General features: G+C 36.5%; 1 protein-coding gene across 4 annotated transcripts in view; it reads left to right on the plus strand.

Annotated features, from left to right (window-relative positions):
* Positions 1–27190, plus strand: part of CNTN3 (contactin 3) — a 399434-nt gene that overhangs the window by 129267 nt on the left and 242977 nt on the right. For all 4 annotated transcript variants that reach the window (XM_024983152.2, XM_059880039.1, XM_059880038.1 and 1 more), the window contains exons 3-4: positions 4631–4757; positions 21027–21202. In XM_024983152.2, coding sequence (XP_024838920.1) covers positions 4631–4757; positions 21027–21202 — 303 coding nt within the window. The remainder of the gene's footprint in view (positions 1–4630; positions 4758–21026; positions 21203–27190) is intronic.

A 27190-nucleotide genomic window follows, 5' to 3' on the forward strand; every position in this document is an offset into this window, starting at 1 on the left:
AGGTGAAAGGCGGGTTCTGTTGGCAGGGAAAACAGTTCCGGAAGAACTGTTGAGTCGACAGCAGACAGTATCTGCCACAGCTGGTTTTTCATGTGGTGCCCATGTCTGGCATTCAGATATTTGTTAAAGAAATTATTGAAATGTTTGGCCTTTCCTGACTTTGGAAGAATATTAATGAAATTGTATTTCAATCATTGCTTGCCTTTTTTTCTAGCATTTTCTAGCTGTAAGGCACCAATGCCAAAATCAGTGGTGATGTCCCACGGCTACAAAGTGTTTCTCTCCATCTCAAATGTCCTTCCCTGTGGAATAATAGGGCTTGTTTTATAGATCTCGTATCATTGGTGGCATATATTTTTCTTCTTTCTCTGACTTGCACTAGACATCCTTCTGTTTAGGTTGGGTATCTCTTTTAAGTACATTGAAAATCCCTTTCTAGATCCACTGTCTGTTAAATTCTTTCTTAGATAGCACTACCATCCTAGCTCCCTTTTGGATTGACCATTTCCTCCTGTATTGTGCCGTGTAGCTATGGTGCAAGTCTGCCAGGGGAAATGGGGAATATGCTTTCCTTTTCTGTGTGAATTTCAGGAGTAACATTACAGTCTTTTAGGATTTTCATTTCTTCTAGTAAAAGTAATGCAACTGCCTGCAATCCTTTGTCTGTTTCTCTCTGTCATTCTTCATAAAAATTGTACAGAGTATGACCATTAGAATTGATTTGCCACAGTTTGATCTTTTAGTGACATTACCTTAGGAGCTCATAATGCTTGTACTTACATTCAAAGGCAGTTATTCCTTATAGCCTCTGGGTGTTTGGGGGAAAGAAAAAAAAAACCACCTCAGGATTGGATTTTTCGACTTATTAGTCCCGTTCGGAAATGTTATATGCCCTTTATTTTAGGTTGTAAACTTAAAATGGAGCTTAGGAGCCAGGCCAACATATCAAAAAAAAAAAAAAATGCCCTGTCATAGTAAGTAAAGTTTAGCATCAATCTAAATGTTACATTGAATCCCTTTACTTAGGCATGAAACCCTCTTCTGTTTTCAGTCAAACTGCTTTCTGCTGGTTACGTGTAAATAGTCAAGGTTTTGTCCTTTGGAGGATCAAAATTAGCTTTGAAGAAACTGTTGGATAATTTCCTTTAGGTTAGTGAAGACCTCAGAAATTTTTTTCCTTTTAAGCTTATATTGCTAGCAGGAGACTAGAATATTATAACCCAGCATCTCTCATCACCGATTTCATTCCGGGGAAACAAGATTGAGAGGCCTTTGTCTCTCATGTAAAGCATGAACCAGCCTGTCATGTTTGATTATTATTTGCACTTACATTTTAGGAGTCGTTGGAGACTCGGGAATGGCTGCTGGTGGTCTGAAATGCCTTTAGGAGCCTTAAATTTCAGAAGTGCCTGGTATGTGCCTCAGAGGCTGTTAACTCTAGTGTGTCATCAGGAAATGTTATGTGCTCAATTGCTCAGTCATGTCCAACTCTTTGCGACCCCATGGACTGTAACCTGCCAGGCTCTTCTGTCCATGAGATTTCCCAGGCAAGACTACTGGAGTGGGTTGCTATTTCCTTCTCCAGCAGATCTTCCCGACCCAATGATCAAACCCATGTCTCCTGCCTTGCAGACAGGTTCTTTACCACTAGCACCACCTGGGAACACCATCATCAGGAAATACTAAAGTTGACAAAGCAAGTTGATGGTTAGTTTTCACCTTTGACTCTATTTAGAACAGTGTAGTTTAATGGAAAGAGAAACAAACCAAGAATATGACCATTGGGCTGTGATCCCAGGTTTCTCAGCCAAAAACTGTGTTACCATGGTTGATTATTTAACCTCTTTGGGTCTCATTTCTTCTGGGGAGGCTGAACAACTATAAGGTGAGAATATAAGCTCTGGAATTAAAACCTTAACTTTGTCATTCACCAGCTGTAAAATAATATCTGTCTTACGTTATTACGAGAATTTCTTCATCTTAATCACCTGTTCAGCAGATATTGAATAGCTGCCATGCTCTAGGAGTTGGAGAAGCAGCAATGAATTCGATACAAAATAAATGGCAAGCACTTATATAAATGTGTCTAATATTTATAGATAGTGAGGTACACAGCTGATGTCTCTGACTGGTGGAAGTGAGGGGTGAGTCATGACATAGTTGGGGGAGGGGCAGTCTTATTTAAGCTGAGAAGATGACATTTATGCTCTGTTCTGAATGACAAAAGGAAATGAGAACACAAGAATAAGAAGGAAGGTCAACCCAAAATTCAGCGTGTCTCAGAGCCAAAGACAAGGATGATGGTGCAGCTGGACCTCAGAAAGTAGGCAGTGCGGCAAATGCAGCCTGGGAATAAGGGAGACAAGGCTTGTGGATGGCTGAGTACAGTGCCTGGCTCATAAATGTTAGCAAATTAGCTGTTATCACCCCTCTTTCAAAAGGGTCTCAGAAAGAAATGCTTCTAATTATTTAATACTGTCACCTTAAATTAATAGCAGTCTCTGGAGAAGAATTAGAACATCATTTGGGAATTTGACTTTTACTAAATTATGATGAATGTTTGTGTTTTCATTGTGGTCACTTGTAGGAAAATTTTTTTAAAAAACACCTCTATTTATCTTTCTTTAGCAGTATGTCCTTGTTGGTTATCTTTTTAAATATAGCAGTGTGTATATATCAATCCCAAACTCCTAATCTATTCTTACCCTTCTTCACCCTAGTGACTGTAAGTTGATTCTCTAAAAACACCTGTCTTTTTCATTGAAATCACCCTTTTTATCTATACCCAATTTTCCTTTTGTTGGTTTGCTTCCCCAACTTACCTGTTGGTTTCAAACATACACTATTATGTTAATATATTATTGCTGTCAAGCCCTGCAAGCATCAATTGGTCAGGACAGCACTGCTATACCATCTCCTAAATGAGTAAAATATATGCCACTCAAAATATTCAGAAGCCATTGCACTAGAAAAAACACTGAAAAAATCTATTTTTTTTGTAAATACAGGCAGACATTGTAACAGACAGAAATATATTCAAATTTCTAAGACAGTAAATATTATTAATGATACACTTTTTTTTTTTTTTTTACTTTTATGCAATAAACTGAGGGGGGAAATTCAAGAAAATGACAGCATTGGCTCTTTTTAATTAAGAGCTGTTTCTTTAGTACCTGTTTCAAAATCCCTTTCTTCTGGAGATTGTCCAAAGGGAAAGTAAGACTTTTTTCCCCTTTGTGACATTTTCCCCTTATATGTAAATAAAAACCAGGGACTTCTGAGGACAGCCCACAACTTTCTTAAATCATTGTGGGCCGTAGTAGGGGTTAACTGTGTAGTGATGTTTCAGTGAAGAGTGCTCAGATTCAGCCAAAGCTTGGCGTTTGACTGCACAGTCTCCAGACTGCCGTTTCTATCATCAACTGCACATTCTGAAAAGCTGTGTGTACTTGCATGTTTCATAAACCCACTTTTGGACTCAACCCTTCTCTTCTGTACATTGGGAATAATTACAGGACTTACCTCCTAAAGCGTGGTGAAAGTTACAGAACAGATGTGGACACGTAGAGTTCACATGGTGGCTTTCATTGTGGCTTTTTCATCATTTCAATGATTATTTTCAGTAGTGTGTTATTTTACTATTCCTGTTAATATGGGAAATTTTTTGTTAATGTTATAATGCTATTACTACTTAGGTAGCCTAAATTGTTTCTAGGCTTTTTGAATGCTTTTCTATTTAATTTTCTTTGTTATCTCTTCAGAGGTTCTCTTTGTCTCCTAGTCTGGTTATTTATTTTTTCCTGCAGTTTTACTGAGCATTTCAAAATAGGAGTAAGGGGTTTGGTTGTGTTTATATTTTTTCCTGTGAATGTGTTTGTTTTCAGAATGCTCTGCCAATGATTATACAATTGCAGTGGCATAAGCTGTTAGTGATGGCATTATTTCTTTCCTTTTTAAATTCATCATACAAAGACACAGGTTTCTAGTTGTGTATATGTGGAAATTCTCAGGAAGTTCAAGTTCTCTTAACCAAAGTAAAAGCACTTTTTAAAGGACACTTGTTCAGTGTTGTATCCTTCTCTTCAATTTGCTAGTAATCAAATGGAAATCCTACCAAATATTGAGCGTTTTGAGGTTGGAATGCAAAATGACATTGTCAACACTCAGATTTGCATTCGTGGCAAGTATTATGAGAAAGACAATACTCAGGGATTCAAGTGATTTTGAATACAGCTTTAGTTTTGTAAAGAGGCTTATGACAGAGAGACTTCCTAGACCAGGTAATTCACCAATGATAATTTAGGTAGAATTTATATTATAAAAATGATTAGTACAGCCTTATTTATTCTTTTAAGTAATCTTATTAATATGGCAGTGGTTTTGATAGTGATTTTCATTTTCTTAGAAGTGTTACTAGGTTGCAAGGACAGCTTCAGTGATGCCTTGTCAACAAAGCAGTGCCTGCAGAGCATCTTTGTGGATAAGGGAAGAAGCGGTGTCTGCTTCCCTTTTTTAAAAAACAGCACTAGAGACACTGGTTGGTTGCTTTTCTTCTTTGATTCTAGAGTGCAGCTGGTACAGTACCTTTTACTTATTATGATTATTTTTTGGATGTCCTCTACCCATATAGGTGAGCTGCTCTTACAGGGCCCAGTGTTTGTCAAAGAACCCAGCAACAGCATTTTTCCTGTTGGCTCAGAGGATAAAAAAATAACTTTAAATTGTGAAGCACGAGGCAACCCTTCACCTCATTACAGGTACAGTGGAAAAAGTTTGAAAATCCATATTAAAAAAAAAAAAGCAATTTGGCAACTGTGAACTTATTTTTTTTGCTTCAGTATACTTATGCTATCAGTAAGTTATAATACATGAAGCTTTATTCAACAGTCATACCTAAACTTTGGGTCCATATTTTGTATATTTGATTGATTGTTTACTTTACAGTAAGAATTCTTGATTAAAGAAAACATGATAGAGTCTCTTAAATAAGCAATGTCTTTTCATTTGATTTGTGGTAGAAATTAATGTATAAACTTGGATTTACATGTAGTTTTGGGGAACACATCCATTGTAGGAATGAAATTAAATATGTTGTAAAAGTATGTAGCAATCACAGTTTTTCTTTAGAAAAAGGTAACCGCGTCTATCCTTCTTCCTTTATTATTTTACTGAGTATGTGTTAGAAGGTTCATACAGTGTAGAAGAATAAACTACGTTCCTACTAAAGTCATACTAACTGTTCTTGAAGAGAAGATAAATTTTATTGTATTTTTTTCATGTGAAAGTATACATTTTTCAAATAATATAAATAATAACCTGTTCACTAGAAACCTTCCAGCAACACAGAAAGGTATAAGGAAAAACAGAAAAAAAAACAAAACAAAACTGAACTCCCATCACCTTAAGATAAAAATATAATATTTGGTGAGATGATGATAGTTTATTTGGATGTGATGGGTATATACTTTATTAAATAATACAGGATTAACAATTTTTACTTTTAGGGTTCTCAGGGGACCCACATTAATGAAGAGATGAATTATTTATAAACAGGATATGCTGCTTTTATTTAAATGGTTATGAGAAAGTGCCGGAGGCACCTTGAAAACAGCATGCTCTTTTGAGTACTGCAAGCGTTTGTCTCAAACTCCCTGTTTACAGTCAACTTCGCTTGGCAAAACCTTTTCTATAACCTGAAGGACAAGCAGACTTCAGCCTTTATTAATGAAATTCTTAGTGTTTTGAGTACTGATGTAGATCTTATTGAACTCCTATTGTTCTCTTAACCCATGTTGATAATAGTAGCCAACAATCATTGTTAACTTGGCTCAAGCTTAGGTTAGAAGGTAGACCTTTGTATTTTTGCATTTGCAAGTAAAAATCAGTTTCTGTCAGCAGTACTCAACAGCGTATATATTGAGCACCTGTTGAGTATTTTCAACACAATAATTGTAATGATCCTGGTTACTGGTCAGAATTGGCTGAGGTGATAGAAGATTTTCTTCTCTCTGCCTTTTCCTGAACCTATAGAAATAAGAAAAGTTGTCAACATGATTTAAAATCAAACAAAAAACTATTTTATGAGCTTGGTCAGTTAATCAGACACCGTACCTGCAACAGGTGGAAATATTTTCTTCTTTGGAGGGAAGATGAACAGATCCACTTAATTAGGACATTGTCCTGGAAACATTTTCACCAGCGTTTTTGTAGGACATTCTAACACTTTCTAAATGCATCTGTTTGTTTCTCCCTGAAATGGAAGATTATCCTTTTAGATATGACTGTAAATATTTTAAAGAATACATGTGAATGACTGATGCGTGGGCTGGTTTTTTTTTTTTTTTTTTTGGTTGTTGTCAGTAAAATTATTTCCTGGCATTTTATCTTATGAATAATTTGGTGATGAATCTGTTCAGTTGAAAACTTGTCAAGATATAAGATATAGTCACGTAGGATTTTATTTCTAAATGAATAGATTAATTATGTTGGTAAAGTAATCAAACAGCAAGAAGTCTTGAGCTTAGAAATTCAGAAATATCTTTTTGTTGTGTTTATTTATTTATCAGGTACTTATTTTAATGCCAGTGTATTACAATTAGAGTAAATACAATTAAAGTACCAAGTGTTTTCAAAATGCTATTGTATAGACATGATATATGTGTTTAAATAAACTGATAACATGTATAAAATGTTGACAAAGTTCTGTCATTTGCACAGTACTTTTTATGTTTTATTGTATGTCCTGAGACTATATGTTGCATTTAGAAACAAATCTGTACCTGAAAATAGGAGATGTGTGACTGAAATTAATTAATCAGTTTTAAGTTTGATAAATGAAGAAATTTTACATGCTAGGTATTGTTTTAAAATATTTGGTTTATAGGTAAATAGAAAACACTTTCATTATTGCTCTAAAGATACTCTGAAGTTAAAACTTCTGACCAGTATAAAATTTCACATTAGAGTTACTAGAAATTGAGACCTAGAAAAAACATGAGGAAACCTCCTTTCCCTGTGAAAATATTAGGCTTTTCTATAATAAGCAATGATTCCATATTACCATGTTATCTGAATCAGTAATTATGCTGATGAGTAGATGGGATTATAGACTACAGTGGGCTGCAATTATACCTCATCTACTTCAGTTCAGTCGCTCAGTCATGTCCGCCTCTTTGCTTAGACAACACCTTCACTTATGGCCTGATTTTTCTCCTAGTTTTTGATTTTAATAGTCAACCAAGTAATATCCTGCATTATTCCTTTACCTGTTCCAGAAGAAAATACACGTGCTGGTTCTTATTTTCTGCTATCCTTTAAAAATTATGAATAAATAGTGCAAATAGGTAATGACTTTAAAAGTGAAAGACAGTGTTAGTTGCTCAGTCGTGTCCAACTCTTTGCCATCCTATGGACTCTAGCCTACCAGGCTCCTCTGTCCATCAAATTCTCCAAGCAGGAATACTGGAGTGGGTAGCCATTTCATTCTCCAGGGGATCTTCCCAGTCTAGGGATTGAACCCGAGTCTTCTGAATTGCAGGCAGATTCTTTACCATCTGAGCCATCTAACATGGGGATTTTTTTTTTTTACATTAATTTAGAGAAAGGATATGTTTTTGTAAGTATTTATAAATACAAGCACATAGATAAGAAAGAGAAAAGGGAGGGAGGGAGGAAAGAATGAGGGAAGGGAAGAAGGGAGGGTAAAAGAAAGATATCAAGGAGGAAATTAACAGTTCATGTGAAAATGTAAATTAAAAGCAACCCAAACACATTCTCTAAGACTCAGAGTAAAGTCTAAGAGTCTTGTAAAGGAATATCCTTTTGAAAGCCCAGATCCTGTCTTGTAGACTGAGGCAAACTTTTCTGATGAGAGATCTTGTGTTTGTTATTATCCCACTGGATAAAAAGAACTCTTAATTGGCCATATTAGAAATCTAAAAGTTCAGAAATTCTCAAGAGAAATTACTCATCTTAGGGTTTAATTGAGAATTTTATTCTTTCTTTTGCCTCTTCCCGCTTGAGCCCCAAAGCCTATGTTTAAAGGTTAATTAGTATTCAGTCTGGTTGTAATTGCTGATGATGCTGAAAGAGGTTGCCCTGAGGAAGTATTAATAACATTTTTTAAATGGGAAGGATTTTCTCTGACTTCTCATAGGGTTAAATTTGCCCATCATTTGCTAAGATGAAAGACCCCAAATAAGAAGTTCCCTGGTCACTTCAACTAATGCCATTCAGCATTACAAGGCACATATTGGACTGACCAGGGTTTAATATGGAAATGTCAGTGGGGACCAGGCAAGTAACAAACTAGAAGAGGCGGCCCTTAATAACATGTAGACACATCGAATCATGACGAGAGACTGGCCCACGTTTAGCCAGAAGTCCATCCAGTGGTCATGATTGCTTCTGAGCACTGGCCAGTTGTTATCATCCAGGAACCCTGGTCCACTACTACAAAACCTTTTCAAGAGATGTTTAAAACAGAAATTTTCTTTTTTTGATTCTCTGTATTTCTAATGTTGACTCTCACTTTTTAAACATAGTAAAGGCCAAAGATGATAAGCCTTAAATGTGAATGTGGGCCATGTGGGTTTTGTGTTTACAACATTTAGTCTGGCTCAAGACTTAACAGGCTGTGCCGTCCAGTATGGTAGCCAGTAGCCAAATGTGTCCACGTATGTTTAAATCAGTTCAACCAAGAATTCAGTTCCTCAGTCATAGCAGCCTCGTTTCCAGTGCTCAGTAGCCACACGTAGCTAATAGCTACTGTATTGGACACACAAATGGACATTTCTGTGCTTGCAGAAAGTTCTGTTGGACAGCAGTGCTCTACTTTGATCCTTGTTGGATCCACAGCTTTTCTATAAATGTTCTGTTTTATTCTCAGCACAAGGAAGCAACCAGAATATAATTCTCTTCTAGCTTTATATAATAAGTAAGCAATTTTAATGAAGTACAGGGGAGGACTCTTGGATATACACATTGTAAGGACTACATAGCACTGCAAAATGCAGATTTTCAGGCGGTAGTTTCTCCCTTTTAAGTAGCGTTTGCTGTAATGGAGTTAGCTCTCATGTGTTTAATTTATTGGAATTCTACTAAGCGCATCCAGTATAAGAAAGAAAAAATAATAATAATGGACTAATTTCTGGCCATCATTTATCCAGGGAGTAAATGTAAGGTGTTTACTTGTTATCTAAAAACACACATCCTTGCAGACACACAAATGTAACACTGTACATGGGACAACATACAGTTTATAGGGTAGAGCATCCATAGCCTATGTATTATATATAGGATGTGATACATTATATTAATACAATATGACTGTATTTAGTATATCTTTGATTATATGCAGTTTGCCCCTTTATTCTTCTAAAGTCTCTTGGTCCTAAGGAGATACAGTGCATTCTGCCAGGTTACTAGGCTCAATTCTCTGTTTATCCTCACGCTCAACTTCCCTTGGCATCCCGACTTCTCTAGCTGATAAGCTGTGGTCCCCAAACCCACAGTCACTTTTACTAAGAGCAGTGAAATGTTTACATGATTGAAATGATTGCAAACACTAAGTACAAAGAATTTCTGTGGTGCCTGATGGCAAGTAGAGGTAGGCATTTTAAACTTCACTATGCTACCATCTCTCCCATGAAGCCTTCTCGATACCCTCAGAGCTGGGTTCCGTGTTCCCACCATGCACTGCCTATTTTACCTATGCCTTCCTGTATTATTAAGTTTACTAAAATGAAGTGTACTTGCCTGGTTGAATGTAACTCCCTTAAGGTGAAGACAGTTCTTTCTTCATCCTTCATTCAAAATGCTTAGCAAATCAGTTCAGTTCAGTCGCTCAGTCATGTCTGAATCTTTGCGACCCCATGAACTGCAGCACACCAGGCCTCCCTGTCCATCACCAACTCCCAGAGTTCACTCAGACTCATGTCCATCGAGTCAGTGATGCCATCCAGCCATCTCATCCTCTGTCGTCTCCTTCTCCTCCTGCCCCCAATCCCTCCTAGCATCAGAGTCTTTTCCAATGAGTCAACTCTTCGCATGAGGTGGCCAAAGGACTAGAGTTTCAGCTTTAGCATCATTCCTTCCAAAGAAATCCCAGGGCTGATCTCCTTCAGAATGCACTGGTTGGATCTCCTTGCAGTCCAAGGGACTCTCAAGAGTCTTCTCCAACACCATACTTCAAAGGCATCAATTCTTTGGCGCTCAGCCTTCTTCACAGTCCAACTCTCACATCCATACATGACCACTGGAAAAACCATAGCCTTGACTAGACGGACCTTTGTTGGCAAAGTAATGTCTCTGCTTTTGAATATGCAATCTAGGTTGGTCATAACTTTCCTTCCAAGGAGTAAGCGTCTTTTAATTTCATGGCTGCAACCACCATCTGCAGTGATTTTGGAGCCCAAAAAATAAAATCTGACACTGTTTCCACTGTTGCCCCATCTATTTCCCATGAAGTGATGGGACCGGATACCATGATCTTCGTTTTCTGAATGTTGAGCTTGAAGCCAACTTTTTCACTCTCTTCTTTCACTTTCATCAAGAGGCTTTTGAGTTCCTCTTCACTTTCTGCCATAAGGGTGGTGTCATCTGCATATCTGAGGTTATTGATATCTCTCCCAGCAATCTTGATTCCAGCTTGTGCTTCTTCCAGTCCAGCGTTTCTCATGATGAACTCTGCATAGAAGTTAAATAAGCAGGGTGACAGTATACAGCCTTGACGTACTCCTTCTCCTATTTGGAACTAGTCTGTTGTTCCATGTCCAGTTCTAACTGTTGCTTCCTGACCTGCATACAAATTTCTCAAGAGACAGATCAGGTGGTCTGGTATTCCCATCTCTTTCAGAATTTTCCACAGTTTATTGTGATCCACACAGTCAAAGGCTTTGGCATAGTCAATAAAGCAGAAATAGATGCTTTTCTGGAACTCTCTTGCTTTTTCCATTATCCTGTGGATGTTGGCAATTTGATCTCTGGTTCCTCTACCTTTTCTAAAACCAGCTTGAACATCTGGAAGTTCACGGTTTATGTATTGCTGAACACTTGCTTGGAGAATTTTGAGCATTACTTTACTAAAGTGTGAAATGAGTGCAGTTGTGTGGTAGTTTGAGCATTCTTTGGCATTGCCTTTCTTTGGGATTGGAATGAAAACTGACCTTTTCCAGTCCTGTGGCCACTGCTGAGTTTTCCAAATTTGCTGACACATTGAGTGCAGCACTTTCACAGCATCATCTTTCAGGATTTTGAATAGCTCAACTGGAATTCCATCACCTCCACTCGCTTTGTTTGTAGTGCTGCTTTCTAAGGCCCACTTAACTTCACATTCCAGGATGTCTGGCTGTAGGTCAGTGATCACACCATCGTGATTATCTGGGTTGTGAAGATCTTTTTTGTACAGTTCTTCTGTGTATTTTTGCCACCTCTTCTTAATATCTTCTGCTTCTGTTAGTTCCATACCATTTCTGTCCTTTATCGAGCCCATCTTTGCATGAAATGTTCCCTTGGTATCTCTAATTTTCTTGAAGAGATCTCTAGGCTTTCCCATTCTGTTGTTTTCCTCTATTTCTTTGCATTGATTGCTGAGGAAGGCTTTCTTTTCTCTTCTTGCTATTCTTGGAACTCTGCATTCAGATGCTAATGTCTTTCCTTTTCTCCTTTGCTTTTGGCTTCTCTTCTTTTCACAGCTATTTGTAAGGCCTCCCCAGACAGCCATTTTGCTTTTTTGCATTTCTTTTCTACAGGGATGGTAGTGAAAAGTAAATCGTGGCATGAATGAAGAAATGGGATGAAGTTAACTGGGAAGAAACAGAAACAGTTTGGGATTAGGTTTTATTTCAGGAGTCAAGAGTGTCATGAAGCATCACAGGAACAAAAGCAATCTATAGTTGCTTCTATAGGATATTCTTAAATTTGGATTGAGCCCTTCTTAATGGCTCTATTTTAAGACAGATTGCCCTTGAAATGGCAAAGATGACTGCCTAGGTCTACTTACATCCTCCACAAAATGTTAACTAGAAAAAGAGGAAATATTTCCTATTAGTGTTACCAAAAGCTCTGAAAGGTGTCAGAAAAACATGAAATAAAAACACAGCTAATACTGTCAGTAGTCAGAACCCAGGAGAAATGTAGAGGTTAGGTTTTAGATATTAAAGATGGTAGTTGAAAAATTAACATATTTTTGTTGTTGTTATGTTTTTGTCATGAGGCAAGAAGGAAGGAAAACAGATACTGATCAAACACTAGTTATATCAACTGGATCACAGTTATACAACTAACTAATCTCTAAGGCCTGAAAGTAGGAATGGTCTCAGTGGCCATGCCTGGGTCCTGGGAGGCATGGTCTGTCCAGAGGAGAATGAGAAAGATGCTGCCAGTAAAAGCTGAAAGGAAAGCAGAGATGCAGAAAGCTCAGCCATCTTCTTTGATTCTTCTCAGCGTAATATAAAGGTAATCACTGGTCAGTCTGAGCTAGGCTTTACCTGTATAAACTGAGGAGTTAAATTGTTTTTAATCCCAGTGTAGGTCTCATCTCTTCTTATGTCTTTTTTTATTGTATATGATTAAAATTTATCAATGAGTGGGAATCTCTGTCATGAAACACATTTTAGAAATTCATTTTTAAAAACACAGCATCACAGTTTAACTCATTTGTATCGTCACTAATTATTGCTGAAGCCTAACTAGTTATTTTTGGATAAAGTATTGAATATGCAAATTCAGGCATTCATTCTTCAAGGGCTGCAATTATTCTCATCACTTCAGTAAACATATTAACAAACATTGCATTTGAACACAAATGCATTTGCTTATTAACTTGAAAGCTGCATCCACAACCACAAATTGCTTCTGTGATTAAATTCCTAATTTTCCTGTCAAACCCTAAATAAAGTATTGCCTGTTGATTTAACAAGTGTTTAATGTGGGCATATTTTCAAAACCCAGCCCCAGCTTCTTAAAGAATTTAGTAAATTATTTTGCTTTTTTCTTGGTTTTTCATCAAACTCTAATATGTAGCATTTGTTTTTCTCCAGAATATTGTTTATGTTTCCATTTTTCCTGACCAAACTTTATAAGTTGGTGTAGATACCTTGAAGGATAATACAGTCAACCATGAGATGAATTACATCCTGAGATTATTTTGAAACTACCTGATTGTCACTCAATTTATTGTCACTGAGTTTTGTTAGTTTCAATTTCAAAGGGTGATATTCTCTAACCTTTTATTTCAGAGTTTTAGTGGAAGATCCAAGTTAGGATTTAGTGCCTTAAATTAAACTGACAACAAGATATGTCTATGTTTATCTTCATGATTCTCATTCCATACTAGTGTGGTTTTGTGTAAAGAGGTTGCCATATCCAATAATAACTAGTATGGTAAATAAATAATAACTGGATGGTAGTGAAAATAATTATACATTCATTCCCTGTCTTTGAGATATTTATTGATAATATGGATGACCACAGTGAGAGGGATGACTGTATGGAGGCTAGGATGGCTAGGTTAGAGGGTAGAATAAGATTACTTCATTCAGGAAACTTCTGTGAGCACCCAGTATGCTCACCTACCTGTTATGACTGATGGTAGGAATTCAGCAGTGATGGATAGCGTGCCTTATGGTTTGAAAATACCTTTCGACACTTAGAATCTAGTCTTTTTATGTTAATTTACTCATTGTTACATAAACTTTTGTTTGCACACAAACATACACAGAATCTTACACATATTTTGTTCTCTGTATTGGAAGGTAGTGATTCATATACTCCCCATGATTGATGATTCTGTTATTTCTTAGAAGTCACAATTACTGTTTCCATCATTTAAAACTATTAACTCCCAGTTGAAATATCCCCACCTTACGCTTTATACTTAAGATTCAAAACCTGTTAACCCAAGGGCCTGTACAATGTCTTAAAGAAATTGTAGGCCAGTAACAGCTTCCTGTTGTATAGAGTGTGTAACTGAAATTTATAAATGGACCGATCTAATTCATGCTACCTCAGGTCAGCTGGCAGAGTAAGTGGTCCAGGACTTCTTCTGGAACTGCAACTTCTTCCAGAATCTGAACCTCGAGTTATTGACCTTAATTCACATATAAGTTCCACATCAAGCAGTTAAAGGGGTTGAGAGCCTATTGCTTGAGAATCAGAGTTGTGAAATATGAAAATTAAACCATTTCTCACTTGTGGATTCTAAAAGCAAATCCTAATTCATGTAGAATGAGTGTTTGAACACTGAAAGCTGACAGTGATCTTACAAGATCATTCAAGAGCATTACAAGATGATGAGTATGCAAAGGTACTTAATCTTGTGACATTTACCACTGAACGAAAGCTACAAGGTTAGTCTGCTTCCAGAGCACAGTGTAAATGTTATATGATTGAAATGCTAGTGTACATCACCCCCAGAGCCCCAGAGCTGTCTTCTTTTGCTCCAAATCACTGCATGAAGCTTTTCGGAATGAAATTGGAATATGCAGATTTTACTTTTATGAAGTTTTAAATGATTTCCACATTTCAAAAAGTATTTCATTCTGAGACTTTAAAGTCCTAAGGAACTTCAAAATCCCTTCATAAAAGTAGACATTTTCAACTTTCACAAAGGATTGTGCATGTTCAAAGCTAAAAGGCAGTGTCTGCTTCTGAAAACTTCCCAAATTTATGATCTAAATGCACCATTTACCTGTTGCTGTCTTACCACTGTGCATGATGTTTACGAACTCTGGACAGTTGGGTTACAATTTACTCCAAAGAAATGTAGTCTAATTTGTAGGTTTATTAGACACATTCTTTGTGGAAGGAGTATGTTTGTGTGCCTTCAATTTTCCTGATTATTTCTTATACAAAAGATTGTATTGAAAATATTCTGAAATAAATTTCTGTATTAGGAAGTGAAGTGCACTATTTTCTCAGAATAAAATAACACTTGGATGCCCAGGCTCACGGGTTGCTTACACATTGCAGAGTTTAAAAACAACCCTTTTGAATCAACATATTTTTAGCAAGAAGAAAAGCAACCCATGTATAATAAGATATTGAGAAATTTTATATCACCGGGGGATGGGTTCCATTTAATGATGAATAATACTAAGAAGGAGAGACATAATTATATTGCTTTGTTAAAAGAAAATTAACCATCTTCTGAGTATCTCAAGTATATCTTCACTCTGATGAGTTTACTAAAACAAACGCAGTTATAATTTTGTTACAGCAGAAACATATGTACAAGAGCAGTTTTGGTCTTTTTGCACAGTAAAATAATTTAGAGATTGTGTGTATATGACAAAGAGTGAGATAACATAAGTAAGAAACATTCATGCATAATGTAAGAAATGTTTTCCATTTTGGCTCTTCAGTCAAAACTGAGAGATATGATAGCTTTTACATCTTAGATGCTTACTGAAATAAGGTGTTTTCCCACATATTTTATGATCTCTTAAATCTTTCCAGCTATTAAATAGACAAGAAGAAGTGCTTCTATATATTTTTATTTATCTTTCCAATTTGCCACATAGCCATTGTACCTTTATTTTTCATCAGCTAAACACGAAAACAGAATTTTCAAATGAAGCCATCAGGCACGCTTCATCAGGCCATAAACATTCTAGACTGTGGAGCTGAAACCTTTTTTCCTTGATACACACTGTTCTTTGTAGATAACAAAGCCACAAGTACCATTTGTCATGAGAGTTCTCCATTCAAAAGTGTGTGAAATTAACTGCATTTTTCCTGCTTTGCATGTAGAGGAGTTCTCCCTTCTTCCTCCACAAGCCGTCAAATAACTTAGTAACTAGCAAACTGTTTGCAGCTTAAAAATTCAGTCCACCTACTTGTGATTTACTGTCAGATTTATTCTCTGAAGGTCAAGCCCAGCATGTGTTTTGTCCCGCGTTTCACTGACTTCTAAGTCAGGTACAAATGCAGACAGACCATATGTGGAAGACACAGTTCATGCCACATGAGAAGAGATGACCCAAAGCATTGAATCACACAGGTTGCATTTAACCAGCATACGCTCTATGAGGATAGAAGAAAAGAAAAACAAAGCAAATGGATGGACTTGCAGATTTGGATGGAAAGCCCTCCCATGTTAACACTGGCGCCTGCCTATTTGTTGGATGACTACCATGAGCCACTGGTTTTATATACACTGTTTAAATAAATTGATTGATTGATGGTTGTTGTTGTTCAGTTGCTCAGTTGTGTCTGACTCTTTGCAACCCCATGGACTGCAGCATGCCAGGCTTCCCTGTTCTTTACCATCTCCCAGAGCTTGCTCAAGCTCATTGTCAGCTGTCAGTGATCCCATCCAACCATCTTGTCTTCTGTCATACCCTTCTCCTCCTGCCTTAAGTCTTTCCCAGCATCAGGGTATTTTCTAAAGAGTCAGCTCTTCGAATCAGGTGGCCAAGGTATTGGAGCTTCAGCTTCAGCATCAGTCCTTCCAATGAATATTCAGGGTTGATTTCCTTTAGAATTGACTTGTTTGATCTCCTTGAAGTCCAAGACACTCTCAAGAGTCTTCTCCAACACCACAGTTCAAAAGCATCCATTCTTTGGTGCTCAGCTATTTTTATAGTCCAACTCTCACATCCATTCATGGCTACTGGAAAAATCATAGATTTGGCTATATGGGGCTTTGTTGGCAAAGTAATGTCTCTGCTCTTTAATATGCTATCTAGGTTTGTTATAGCTTTTCTTCCAAGGAGCAGGCATCTTTTAATTTCATGGCCACAGTCACCATCTGCAGTGATTTGGGAGACCAAGAAAATAAAGTCTATCACTGTTTCCATGGTTTCCTCTTCTATTCGCCATGAAGTGATGGGACTGGATGCCATAATCTTCATTTTCTGAATGTTGAGTTTTAAGGCAGCTTTTTCAGTCTCCTCTTTCACCTTTATCAAGAGGCCCTTTAGTTCCTCTTCCCTTTCTAACATAAGGATGGTGTCATCTGAATATCTGAGGTTATTGGAATTTCTCCTAGCAATCTTGATTCCAGCTTGTGCTTCATCCACCCTGGCATTTTGCATAATGTACTCTGCATATAAGTTAAATAAGCAGGTTGACAATATACAGCCTTTACATACTCCTTTCCCAATTTGGAACCAGTCTGTTGTTCCATGTCCCATTCTAACTGTAACTTCTTGACCTGCATAGAGATTTCTCAGGAGGCAGGTAAGGTTGTCTGGTATTCCCATGTCTTTAAGAATTTTCCACAATTTGTTGTGATCCACGCACTCAAGAGCTTAAGCATAGTCAATGAAGCAGAAGTAGATGTTTTTGTGGAATTCTCTTACTTTTTCTACAATTGAACGGATGTTGGCAATTTGATCTCTGGCTCCTCTTCCTTTTCTAAATCCAGTTTGAGCATCTGGACAGTCTCAGTTCATGTATTGTTGAAGCCTAGCTTGGAGAATTTTGAGCATTACTTTTCAAGCTTGTGAAATGAGGGCAATTGTGTGGCAGTATGAATGTTCTTTGGCATTGCCTTTCTTTGAGATGCCAATGAAAAGTGACCTATTCCAGTCCTGTGGCCACTGATGAGTTTTCCATAATTGCTGGCATAGTGAGTGCAGCACTTTCACAGCATCATCTTTTAGGATTTGAAATAGCTCAGCTGTAATTCCATCACCTCCACTAGCTGTTGGTAGTGATGCTTCCTAGGGTGCAGTTGACTTTGCATTCCAGGATATCTGGGTCTTGGGAGTGATCACACCATCATGGTTATCTGGGTCATGAAGATCTTTTTTGTATAGTTTCTGTGTATTCTTGTCACCTCTTATTAATATCTTCTGCTTCTGTTAGGTCCATACTGTTTCTGTCCTTTATTGTGCCTATCATTGCATGAAATATTCCCTTGGTATCTCTAATTTTCTTGAAGAGATCTCTAATCTGTCCCATTCTATTGTTTTCCTCTATTTCTTTTCATTGATCACTTAGGAATGTTTTCTTATGTCTGCTTGCTATTCTTTGGAACTGTGCCTTCAGATGGGTATATCTTTCCTTTTTTCCTTCACCTTTGTTTTACTTCTTTTCTCAGCGGTTTGTAATTAAATTGATAGAACAACCATGTGGGGAAGATGATACTGTCTTCATTTTACATGTTGAAATCTTAGGTTTAATGGAGTTTGGTTAATTGCTCATGGTCACACAATGAGTTCAACCCATAAACCAAGGAGCACTTGGTTATGAATCTCATTTCTGTTCATTCTGCTGTTAATGGTAGGGTTGGATAGAGACTAGGCTAGACACGGGGGGAGGGACAGGAACTGAGAAACAGAAAAACGGCTTCTCGCACAGTGTAAGCTCCATGAAGGAGCTTTTTCACCCCTTCCTTAGAGCCTGGACACATAGGCACTCAGAGGTGGCTCAGATGGTAAAGAATCTGCTTGCATTGTGGGAGACCTGGGTTTAATCCTTGGGTCTAGAAGATCCCCTGGAGAAGGGAATGGCAACCCACTCCAGTACTTTTGCCTAGAGAATCCCATGGACAGAGGAATCTGGTGGGCTACAGTTCATGGGGTCACAAAGAGTGGGACACGACTGAGCAACTAACACTTTTCTCTTACCTTTCAAATATTTTTTTGCCAAGAAAGGATGAAGGGATGAAGGGCGAGAGGGAAGAAGGGTAGAATGAAGAAGGAAAGAAGGAAGGAGGGTTGATTTTTCTAATAAGAGTTCTTGAAAATGGAATGGGATAAATCAAGATTGGGTAACTCTTATCTATGTCCCTCATAGGCCGTCCATGGTTACTTCTTGGGGATATTATAGACCAGTTCTTCCAAACTGGAATGGGCCTATTAAACACTGGCAACTCTCACTAGGATGCCATTTTCTGGTTTAGTAGACCTGGATAGAGTCTAAGATTCTGCATTTAAAGCATACTCTTGGATGATAATTAGGGTGCTCATGACCATCTGCAGACCACCTTGTATATCAAGAGTGCAGAGTATTAAGAAAGAATGTGGATGAACAGTTTTCCTTAATTTCCTTTTCTGAGTTTCCATAGTTCTAGGATTTGGGCAGGAATCAAATGAAGAAGGGGTAATAGGTGTTTACAGTCCCACTTCAAAATTCTAGGGGCAGGATTAAAGTCCGAATAGAAGAAAGTAATCTAAAAGACACATGCAAATATAGACTTGCCTTGGGAAGGATCATAAGGGAGTTACTGTACAAGCCAAGCAAAATCAAACCAATAGCAAAAGTCTGCCACAAATGAGAAAGCAGTTATGGCGTTTTTCTATTTCTTTAACATTTTGTTCTTTTCAGCTCAAAAGAAAAGACTTGAGGCCTCCAGATTTTCCTCTTAATTTCAGAATGTTGCTTTAAACCTAGGAGTCTTGTATGTGAATACAGAAAAAAAAAAATCAAGGAAGTCTTAATTTTTAAGTTGAGCAAATGATACAATACTACTTTGATCAATAGAAACTAAACTTTTAAATTTATTCATTTCTTAGCATTAATTTTTTTTAAATGTCCTGCTCTTTCAGGTATAGAAAATGATACAAACATAGAGGCAAGTATAATGATGAATACCACATAAAAACACTATTTGGTTTAGAAAATCAAACCTAAAAAGCTCAATTTCCAGTGTTTGCCCTGTAACCTCTTCACACTTTTCCCTCCGTGAAAACTCTAAAATACCTTAAACTTGAAGTGTTTTGTTTTTATACATTTAAAAACATGTTTAATACTTCCTTAATATTACTTTATATCTTTAAATACTTTATATACATAATATTGAACTGCATTTTGCAAAAAAGTTTTCACCTTTGTAAGGCTTTTCTATGTTTACAAAATCTCATACATTTTTCACAGCTATGTGATATTTCCTTTAACTTCATGCACTTTTATTTGTGATAATGTTCACATTTCACAATACTTTATGTGCTTTCACAATGCTACTATTTCCAGGTTAAACATTTTGTGTATTAATACAGTTTTTATATGACCCGTGACATGGTTAAAAATCTCTGGGCCAGAATTCAAATGGATAGTAGTTCTGATCTGTAATTAAGAGTTTGGAGAAAGTTGACAACAGCTCACTAAGCTGTTTTATTGAAATTCTCATCTGTGAAATGGGTGTTTTATTACCCATTTTCTGAAAGTTATTATAAAGAGGAATTGAGATGATTGTTGCCATATTACCCTTAAATTTATAGACCCAATACCAGTGTAATTTTCTTATAAAATCAAGCCTTCTGGCAGGTCGATGGCTTTGTACAATGGATGTGCTCTTGAGATTGCGGGGTATTTAATGAGTTTTTAAACGTAATGTCTACTTTTTACTTTGATGTGTCTGGTGTGCTGACTGTTTAAAAAAATTCTGGTTTTTCTGTTTAAAAACTCTTATTTAAAAACCAACTACTTTGTTTTTCTCTTTTGGCTTCCCATTGATAAATACGGCTCTCAGGTTAGTGCCTTTACCGTTTCCGACCCTCTGGGTGGCATTTAGGGTCTTGTACCACAGTGTACCATTTAGTAAATAGCTCTGTGATGGCTTAGACGAGCCGAAGGTGCCTTGGGGACAGGTTTTTACCCAGACAAATTGAAATGGATGGTTGAACACTTACCCAATTAATTTATTAAATGTGCTCAGTCAGTCTGGGTAAATCAAAGAAATGTGCTTCCCCCTCCTCCATCGGCAGCATGAGACTGGCCTGAAGTGTATGAGATAATTACCTCAACTTTCTACTTCATCTTTGCCTATGCAGACCTAGACTAATTTTCCCCCTAGTGAACAAACTAAATTATTTTCTCCTCTTCAGAAAATCTTGAAAACTTTCAGCTTTTAGATACTACTCTATTGTGCTTTCTACTATAATTTAACCTTTTGTTTCTGTTTTTTTTTTTTTTAAACTGGGGCATCTTTGATTTCCAGTTATATAACAATTGAATGATATATTTGTCCCCTTTCATTCATAAGAGAGCTGATGTTTAAAGTAGATTCTCTATAATGTAGGTTTTTGTTTTTTTTTTTAATTATACTAAGGGAGAAATCCTGGACATTTGTTTTACAGATGGCAGCTGAATGGAAGCGATATTGATTTGAGTATGGAGTATCGTTATAAGCTGATAAGAGGAAATCTTGTGGTTATTAACCCCAACAGAAATTGGGATACAGGAAATTATCAATGCTTTGCCACAAATTCAGTCGGGACAATTGTCAGCAGAGAAGCTAAGCTCCAGTTTGCCTGTAAGTGTATGTTTACACATGTAACAAATCCAACATTTAAAAACATATAACTGACTTTGTGTGGTCATTTTGGATTTCAGAAACAGTATGAGGATTTTTATTAATTAAGGAAATAGGCTGAGAAATTAATTCAATGTTTTTTATCTCTATATACTGTACAAAGCAGAGTTTAAAGTGTGTGTGTGTGTGTATGAATGTGGTGTGTGTGTGCATGCCTGTTTTCTGTTTGACTGTTTTGTAAGGATTCTGCTTAAGGGAGGAAAAATAATCTAGTTAAGGATGTGTTTACTCATTAGTTACTCTGTGCTTTGTACTATGTTAGAACTAAAAAGAGTATGAACAAATTGTCAGTCACGACCTTTGCTCTGGCAGAACATTGAAATTAGAAAATTACATCTAACAAATCTGAAAACATAAAGGAACAAAGACAGTGAGAAAGAAAAGAATGTAACATATCTTTGACCTCCATGGCAGTTTTGGCCAGCTCACGATGACCTTCAGTGCAACCCCCATGAGGTCTGGCTCTGGAGACAAAGTCTGTACCATGTTAATTGGACCAGGGTGAACCCATGTCCCATCCTGAGGAAATCACATGCTCTTTAGCTGGGAATTTAGAATTGAGACCAGAGACCTAATTTAGTCTTTATCTTCCTGATGCATATTTAGACCATTTTCTACTTTTTCTTTCTTTTTACTAGTCTGTCTTCCTTTGTTTTTGCCATGTTTCGTATATAATGCATATCATCATTACCTTGGTTCTGAGATTTCTTTTAGTTCTTTACACCTCAGTTATTCCGAAATTAGAATGCAGATGTTCTAATAATGTGGTAGTAGTCTTCCCCCACTGCCACAAGCCATTAATAAATTGATGATGTGTCATTTAATGCATGGCTTATTCTTTTGCTTTCTGTTTTTATAATGGCAGTGGTTGGTTTTATTCCTGCCATTATATTCTGTGTGTTCTTTTTTTCATACTTCTTGCTCTTTCACTTCTTTCATTTTCAGTTTTTTTCTCTCTTTGAATATATATATATATATATATATATATATATATATATTTTTTTTTTTTTTTTTTTACCTGTATCTTCCCTGGGTATTTTGATAGCTTTCAGGAGACCCTGCTTCAATTCTTGGGTCAGGAAAATCCTCTGAAGAGGGGATAGGCTACCCACTCCAGTATTCTTCAGCTTCCCTGGTGGCTTAGTTGGTAGAGAATCCACCCACAATGCGGGAGACCTGGGTTTGATCCCTGGGTTGGGAAGATCCCCTGGAGGAGGGCATGGCAACCCACTCCAGTGATCTTGTCTGGAGAATCACCATGTACAGAGGAGCCTGGCAGGCTGTAGTCCATGGGGTTGCAAATAGTTGAACACTGAGTTATTAAACACAGCATAGCATATGTATATATACATACATACATATATGTGTATATACATACATACATATATATATACACGTATATATATTTAATTTTCCAGCATGTAGCTTCGTTTAGATCTCTTAATTTGCTTTGCTTAGAACTTGAAAATTTATTTTGTTATACTTACACATCCCATAAAGAATTTAGGAAATTTTTGTGTCTCTATTTGTTTTATGTTTGATTTATTTATATTCTTAAAAGGGTAGAAAGGGATTATTTTTGTCTTATTTCTTGAAATACTTTTTATTTCAGGTTGTTCTTTCCTATGAATTTCTGTTTCTGATTTATTGAAGTCACATCTGTTTGCTTGTATTATTCTGAAGATACAGTCAGTCCTCTAAAATGCCATTTTGGCTCTTATAGGCAGTCTTTCTTCCTACTTCCATTTGGTCCTCCCATTTTTATGCTTAAAACTTTTAATAGGTTAGAAAGCAAATTTTGTCCAAAGTCAGCCTTTATACACACATGTCAGTTGATTACTCTGAATTTACAGAGGTCAGATGCACTTCTCTGATCTACAGGGGAAGGTGCAGTTTCCAGTCTTAATTTTGTATTGCCAGGAGTCTTTCACAAAATACATTATTTCTTCTAACTGTATTTAAGTAGGGTCTTCCTTGGTAGCTCAGCTGGTAAAGAATCCGCCTGTAATACAGGAGACTCCCGTTTGATTCCTGGGTCAAGAAGATCCGCTGGAGAAGGAATAGCCTATCCACTCCAGTATTTTTGGGCTTCCCTGGTGGCTCAGCTGGTAAAGAATCAGCCTGCAATGTGGGAGACCTGGGTCCATTCCCTGGGTTGGGTAGATTCCCTTGAGAACGGAACAGCTACCCACTCCAGTATTCCGTCCTGGAGGATTCCATGGACTATCCCTGGGGTCACAAAAGAGACACTGAGTGACTTTCACATATTTAAGTATATTTCTTAATGCATATAGAAATACTGGAGTATATTTTTACTGCATGCTATACTTTTCTAATATCTGAAAAAGTATTATTAACTTACAAGTTTTTCCTTAGTCTTTTCTTCCAATATCTGACAAAGTATCATTTACTTACAAGTTTTTCCTCAGTCTATTCTTCCTGGAGAATGTAACTTGTTTGGAAATACTTCTGAAAATATATCATGCCTCTTGAAGTCTGCCCCTACTTCATGGCCAGTAATTTATAGGCAAAGTGGGATAAAGTTGTTGATCCTGGGATTTTATTTTACCCCAGTTAGAAGCTAATAAGCTAGCCTGTTGCTCTTTTATGGATGCTACCAGAAGACATGATTTCCTGGGTCAGTAACAGAGAGGTTTATTACTCATCACATAGCAAGCTCTGTGCTTCAATTCCCCTTGCCCCCAGGTCCCACAGAGGTGATAGGATTTAGCCAGGATGGATGCTGCATTCTAGGAGGAGCATTAAGATTAGGGAATCCACCTCTTTTATAGCAAGCAGTAAGCAAGCCTGCTTTTCCTAGAGGGAGAGCTTGTCTTATCCCTCCTGGTTGCTCTCTGAAAATATATTCATGAGAAATGGGCCTGGTAAAGAATGATTAGGCCTTTCATTCTTGGCAAACCCAGAAAATCTTAAAAGGAAGCAAGAGCACATGGAGTGGATTGCTTATCCCAACTAAGTTTTTCTATTTTTCACTTGGTACTACTGTCCTTGAGTTTCTCTTTTGGGTGCATCCCGTCAGGATAAGTGTGGGGAGTAAGGTACAGAATACCTTCCTACTTCTGTTGTGATTTCTTGCTTTCATAAAGAAAACCCAGAATGTAGCATTTAGTCCATTGGGTTTCCCTGCAGTTTATCCTCATCTGCCTCATGAGTTTTATTTTCTCATGTGCTTGGCATGTGATTGCTTTTGTGGTTTTTGACATACAGTGATATTCTTTAGTCTTGTTTGCTTTGTAATTTTTTTTGATGGTTTCACATGTGGTTTTTGGAAATTATGAAGAGCAATATTGGGTATTCTTAGCCCATGCCTAGTTGAGCTAAGAAGATAAAAATGAAAAAAATTTTTTTTTAATTTCTCAACCTAAGGTACAGGCTGAGATACAGGTTTCTGGTAAAGAAGCCAAAGAAGGTGGCAAAAAGTGGAAAGTATTTAATACATCAGAGTTCCAAGTTACAAGGCATTAGAAAGCATTGCTTTCACTTGGAGGCCTTGAAGGGATGTAATACATGGACTGAAAGAAGGGGTTAATAAGGAGACTTGTATTCCTCCAAGTATATCCTTCTAGGTGCTCATGACTACAGGGGAGCCGTGACTGGTTTTGTCACAGGTAAACAATTAATGAAGTGTTGTTGTTGAAAAATGTTCTAATTGTTCTATGTTTGCAAACTTAGTAATACTTCTTTGTTTCTGTCAGCCATGGAAAAATACATTCAAAATGTTCTTTGTGGAGAAATGAATAAATAACATCTTCAATGTACCACTTTTAACACTGATGAAAATGCAATGAAATTTTATCTTACTGTTCAAGATGCTTAAAAATAGTATTTATAATTAAATGAAGGTGAAAAGCTCATTCATAGTTTAAGCTGTCTGCTTTCTGTAAGCATTCTTTATCCCTTTTAACAGATGCTTTGTGGAATAATCACAAAATTTAGAGAGGGGAAAAATACATGAAGTAATGCAGTGTTTGAATTGTAGACATTTTCTTAGTGATTTGCTGTTATGTTGCATGTGTGTGATTTTTGAAGCCTTTAAAATGTGTTTCCAGGTGTTTTTGACAGAATTTGAATTCCAACCACAAAATGTTAGGACAGTACCTCCAAAACTACAAATATCTTTGCTTTGTTGACAATTAGTTTTACTTCTCTTACTCTTGAATTTCCTGACATTCTTTATTAAAATGTTTTCATTTTACCTATTTTAAGGTGCAATACATTTTAATCATGAATTATATTAGACATGAAAATGGTATGGAGAAAAGTATAAAGAATGCCTGTGTAGCTACCACTTATCTTAAGATTTAAAAATTCAGAGTACAATTAAACTTACCTGGTAACTCACCTTGATGACATTTCCTTCTCTCTTAAGCTTCCTCTGAATAGGTGGTCACTGTTCTGAATTATATGGTGTTTTTTTTTTTTATTGTTTGAATAAATATGTATGTGTTTCTAAGCAACAGATAAAATTTTTACCTTTTTAATTTCTAAACTTTTATGTAATGACATCAAGCAGCATTCTTATATCTACACTACTTTTCACATGAGCATTATATTTGTGAATATCTGTTGATATTTGTCAACATTTGTTATTGTTCTGTATTTTAAATTGTGCAAATCTATTGAATACAAAATTGTATTTCACTTTTCAGTTTCCATTTTTATTTTTTAAATAAAATGTGATTTTGGTTTTAATTTGCATTTCTATCTCAGGGACGGGGGAGCCTGGTGGGCTGACGTCTATGGGGTCACACAGAGTCGGACACGACTGAAGTGACTTAGCAGTAGCAGCAAGTTCATTTTCAGATATTTGTTGACCACGTTTATGTTTCTGTTATCTAGATACTTTTTCACTGTATGGTAGTCTTTTTTGTTTTTAAACTTAAGAGTTCTTTGTATAGTTTGGATTAATCCTTTGCCAGTTATATATGTTTCTCCATTTTAGTGGCTAGGTTTTTTATTTTTCCTTGATGCTGTCAAATGATGAGCAGATGTTCTTAATTTTACATTAAAGTATTGATTTTTTTTTATAGCTCATGTTCTCTCATGAATCGTTTAAATTTTTTTTCTTCCTTACCGTGAAATGGTAAAAACATTTTCTTAAATGTACTTATAAACGTTTAATATTCTCCTCTTTGCATTTAAGTCTTTAATTACCTAGAATTGGTTTTGTATATCTTGTGAAGTAGATTTACTTGTTTATTTTATTTCAGAGGGGAATCAACTCTACGTGCTCAGTTGATGGCAATTCTTAACCAACTGTAAAGCAATGTGTGGTCATGTCTCTGGCTTTTTTGGAATTTTGTGTCTGGAAAATCGTATTATTTGAAAATAGTGTGAGTTTTTGGCTCCTTTTATAGCTTTTATATGAGTGCACTTTCTCTCACCCAGTACAGTGTTGAATAGGTATATTGAGCATGAATATCCCTGTCTTGCTCTTGATTTTCAAGAGTGAATAAGGTTAACATTTCACCATTTGGTATGATGGTTACTCTAGATTTCATAGGTACTCTTTATCAAGTTAAGGCAATTCTTCTCTGTTAGTTTTTAATCAGGAATTCTTTATTATTGTAAATGCTTTTCCTACATTTACTGAGATAGTCATTCTGTTTTTCTCCTTTAACCTGTTAATACAGTGAACCATTTTTAGTATTAACCAACCTTCTAGTCCTGGGTTAGTTTCAGATTGGCTTTTATGTTTTTTAATACTTGGATGTTATTATCTGTAAGTATTTTGTTTAGTATTTTGCACATATATCAATATAGGAGATTTTCTTTCCTTCTCTCATACTGTACTTTTTTGGCTTCAGTATCAAAGTCATTTGTCTCTATAAATGAATAGACGATTACTTCTTATTTTATATTCCCTATAAGATTTTAAAAATATTAGAATTATCTACTTCTTGAATA

The sequence above is a fragment of the Bos taurus genome, chromosome 22, assembly GCF_002263795.3.
Source record: "Bos taurus isolate L1 Dominette 01449 registration number 42190680 breed Hereford chromosome 22, ARS-UCD2.0, whole genome shotgun sequence".
Taxonomy (NCBI): domain Eukaryota; kingdom Metazoa; phylum Chordata; class Mammalia; order Artiodactyla; family Bovidae; genus Bos; species Bos taurus.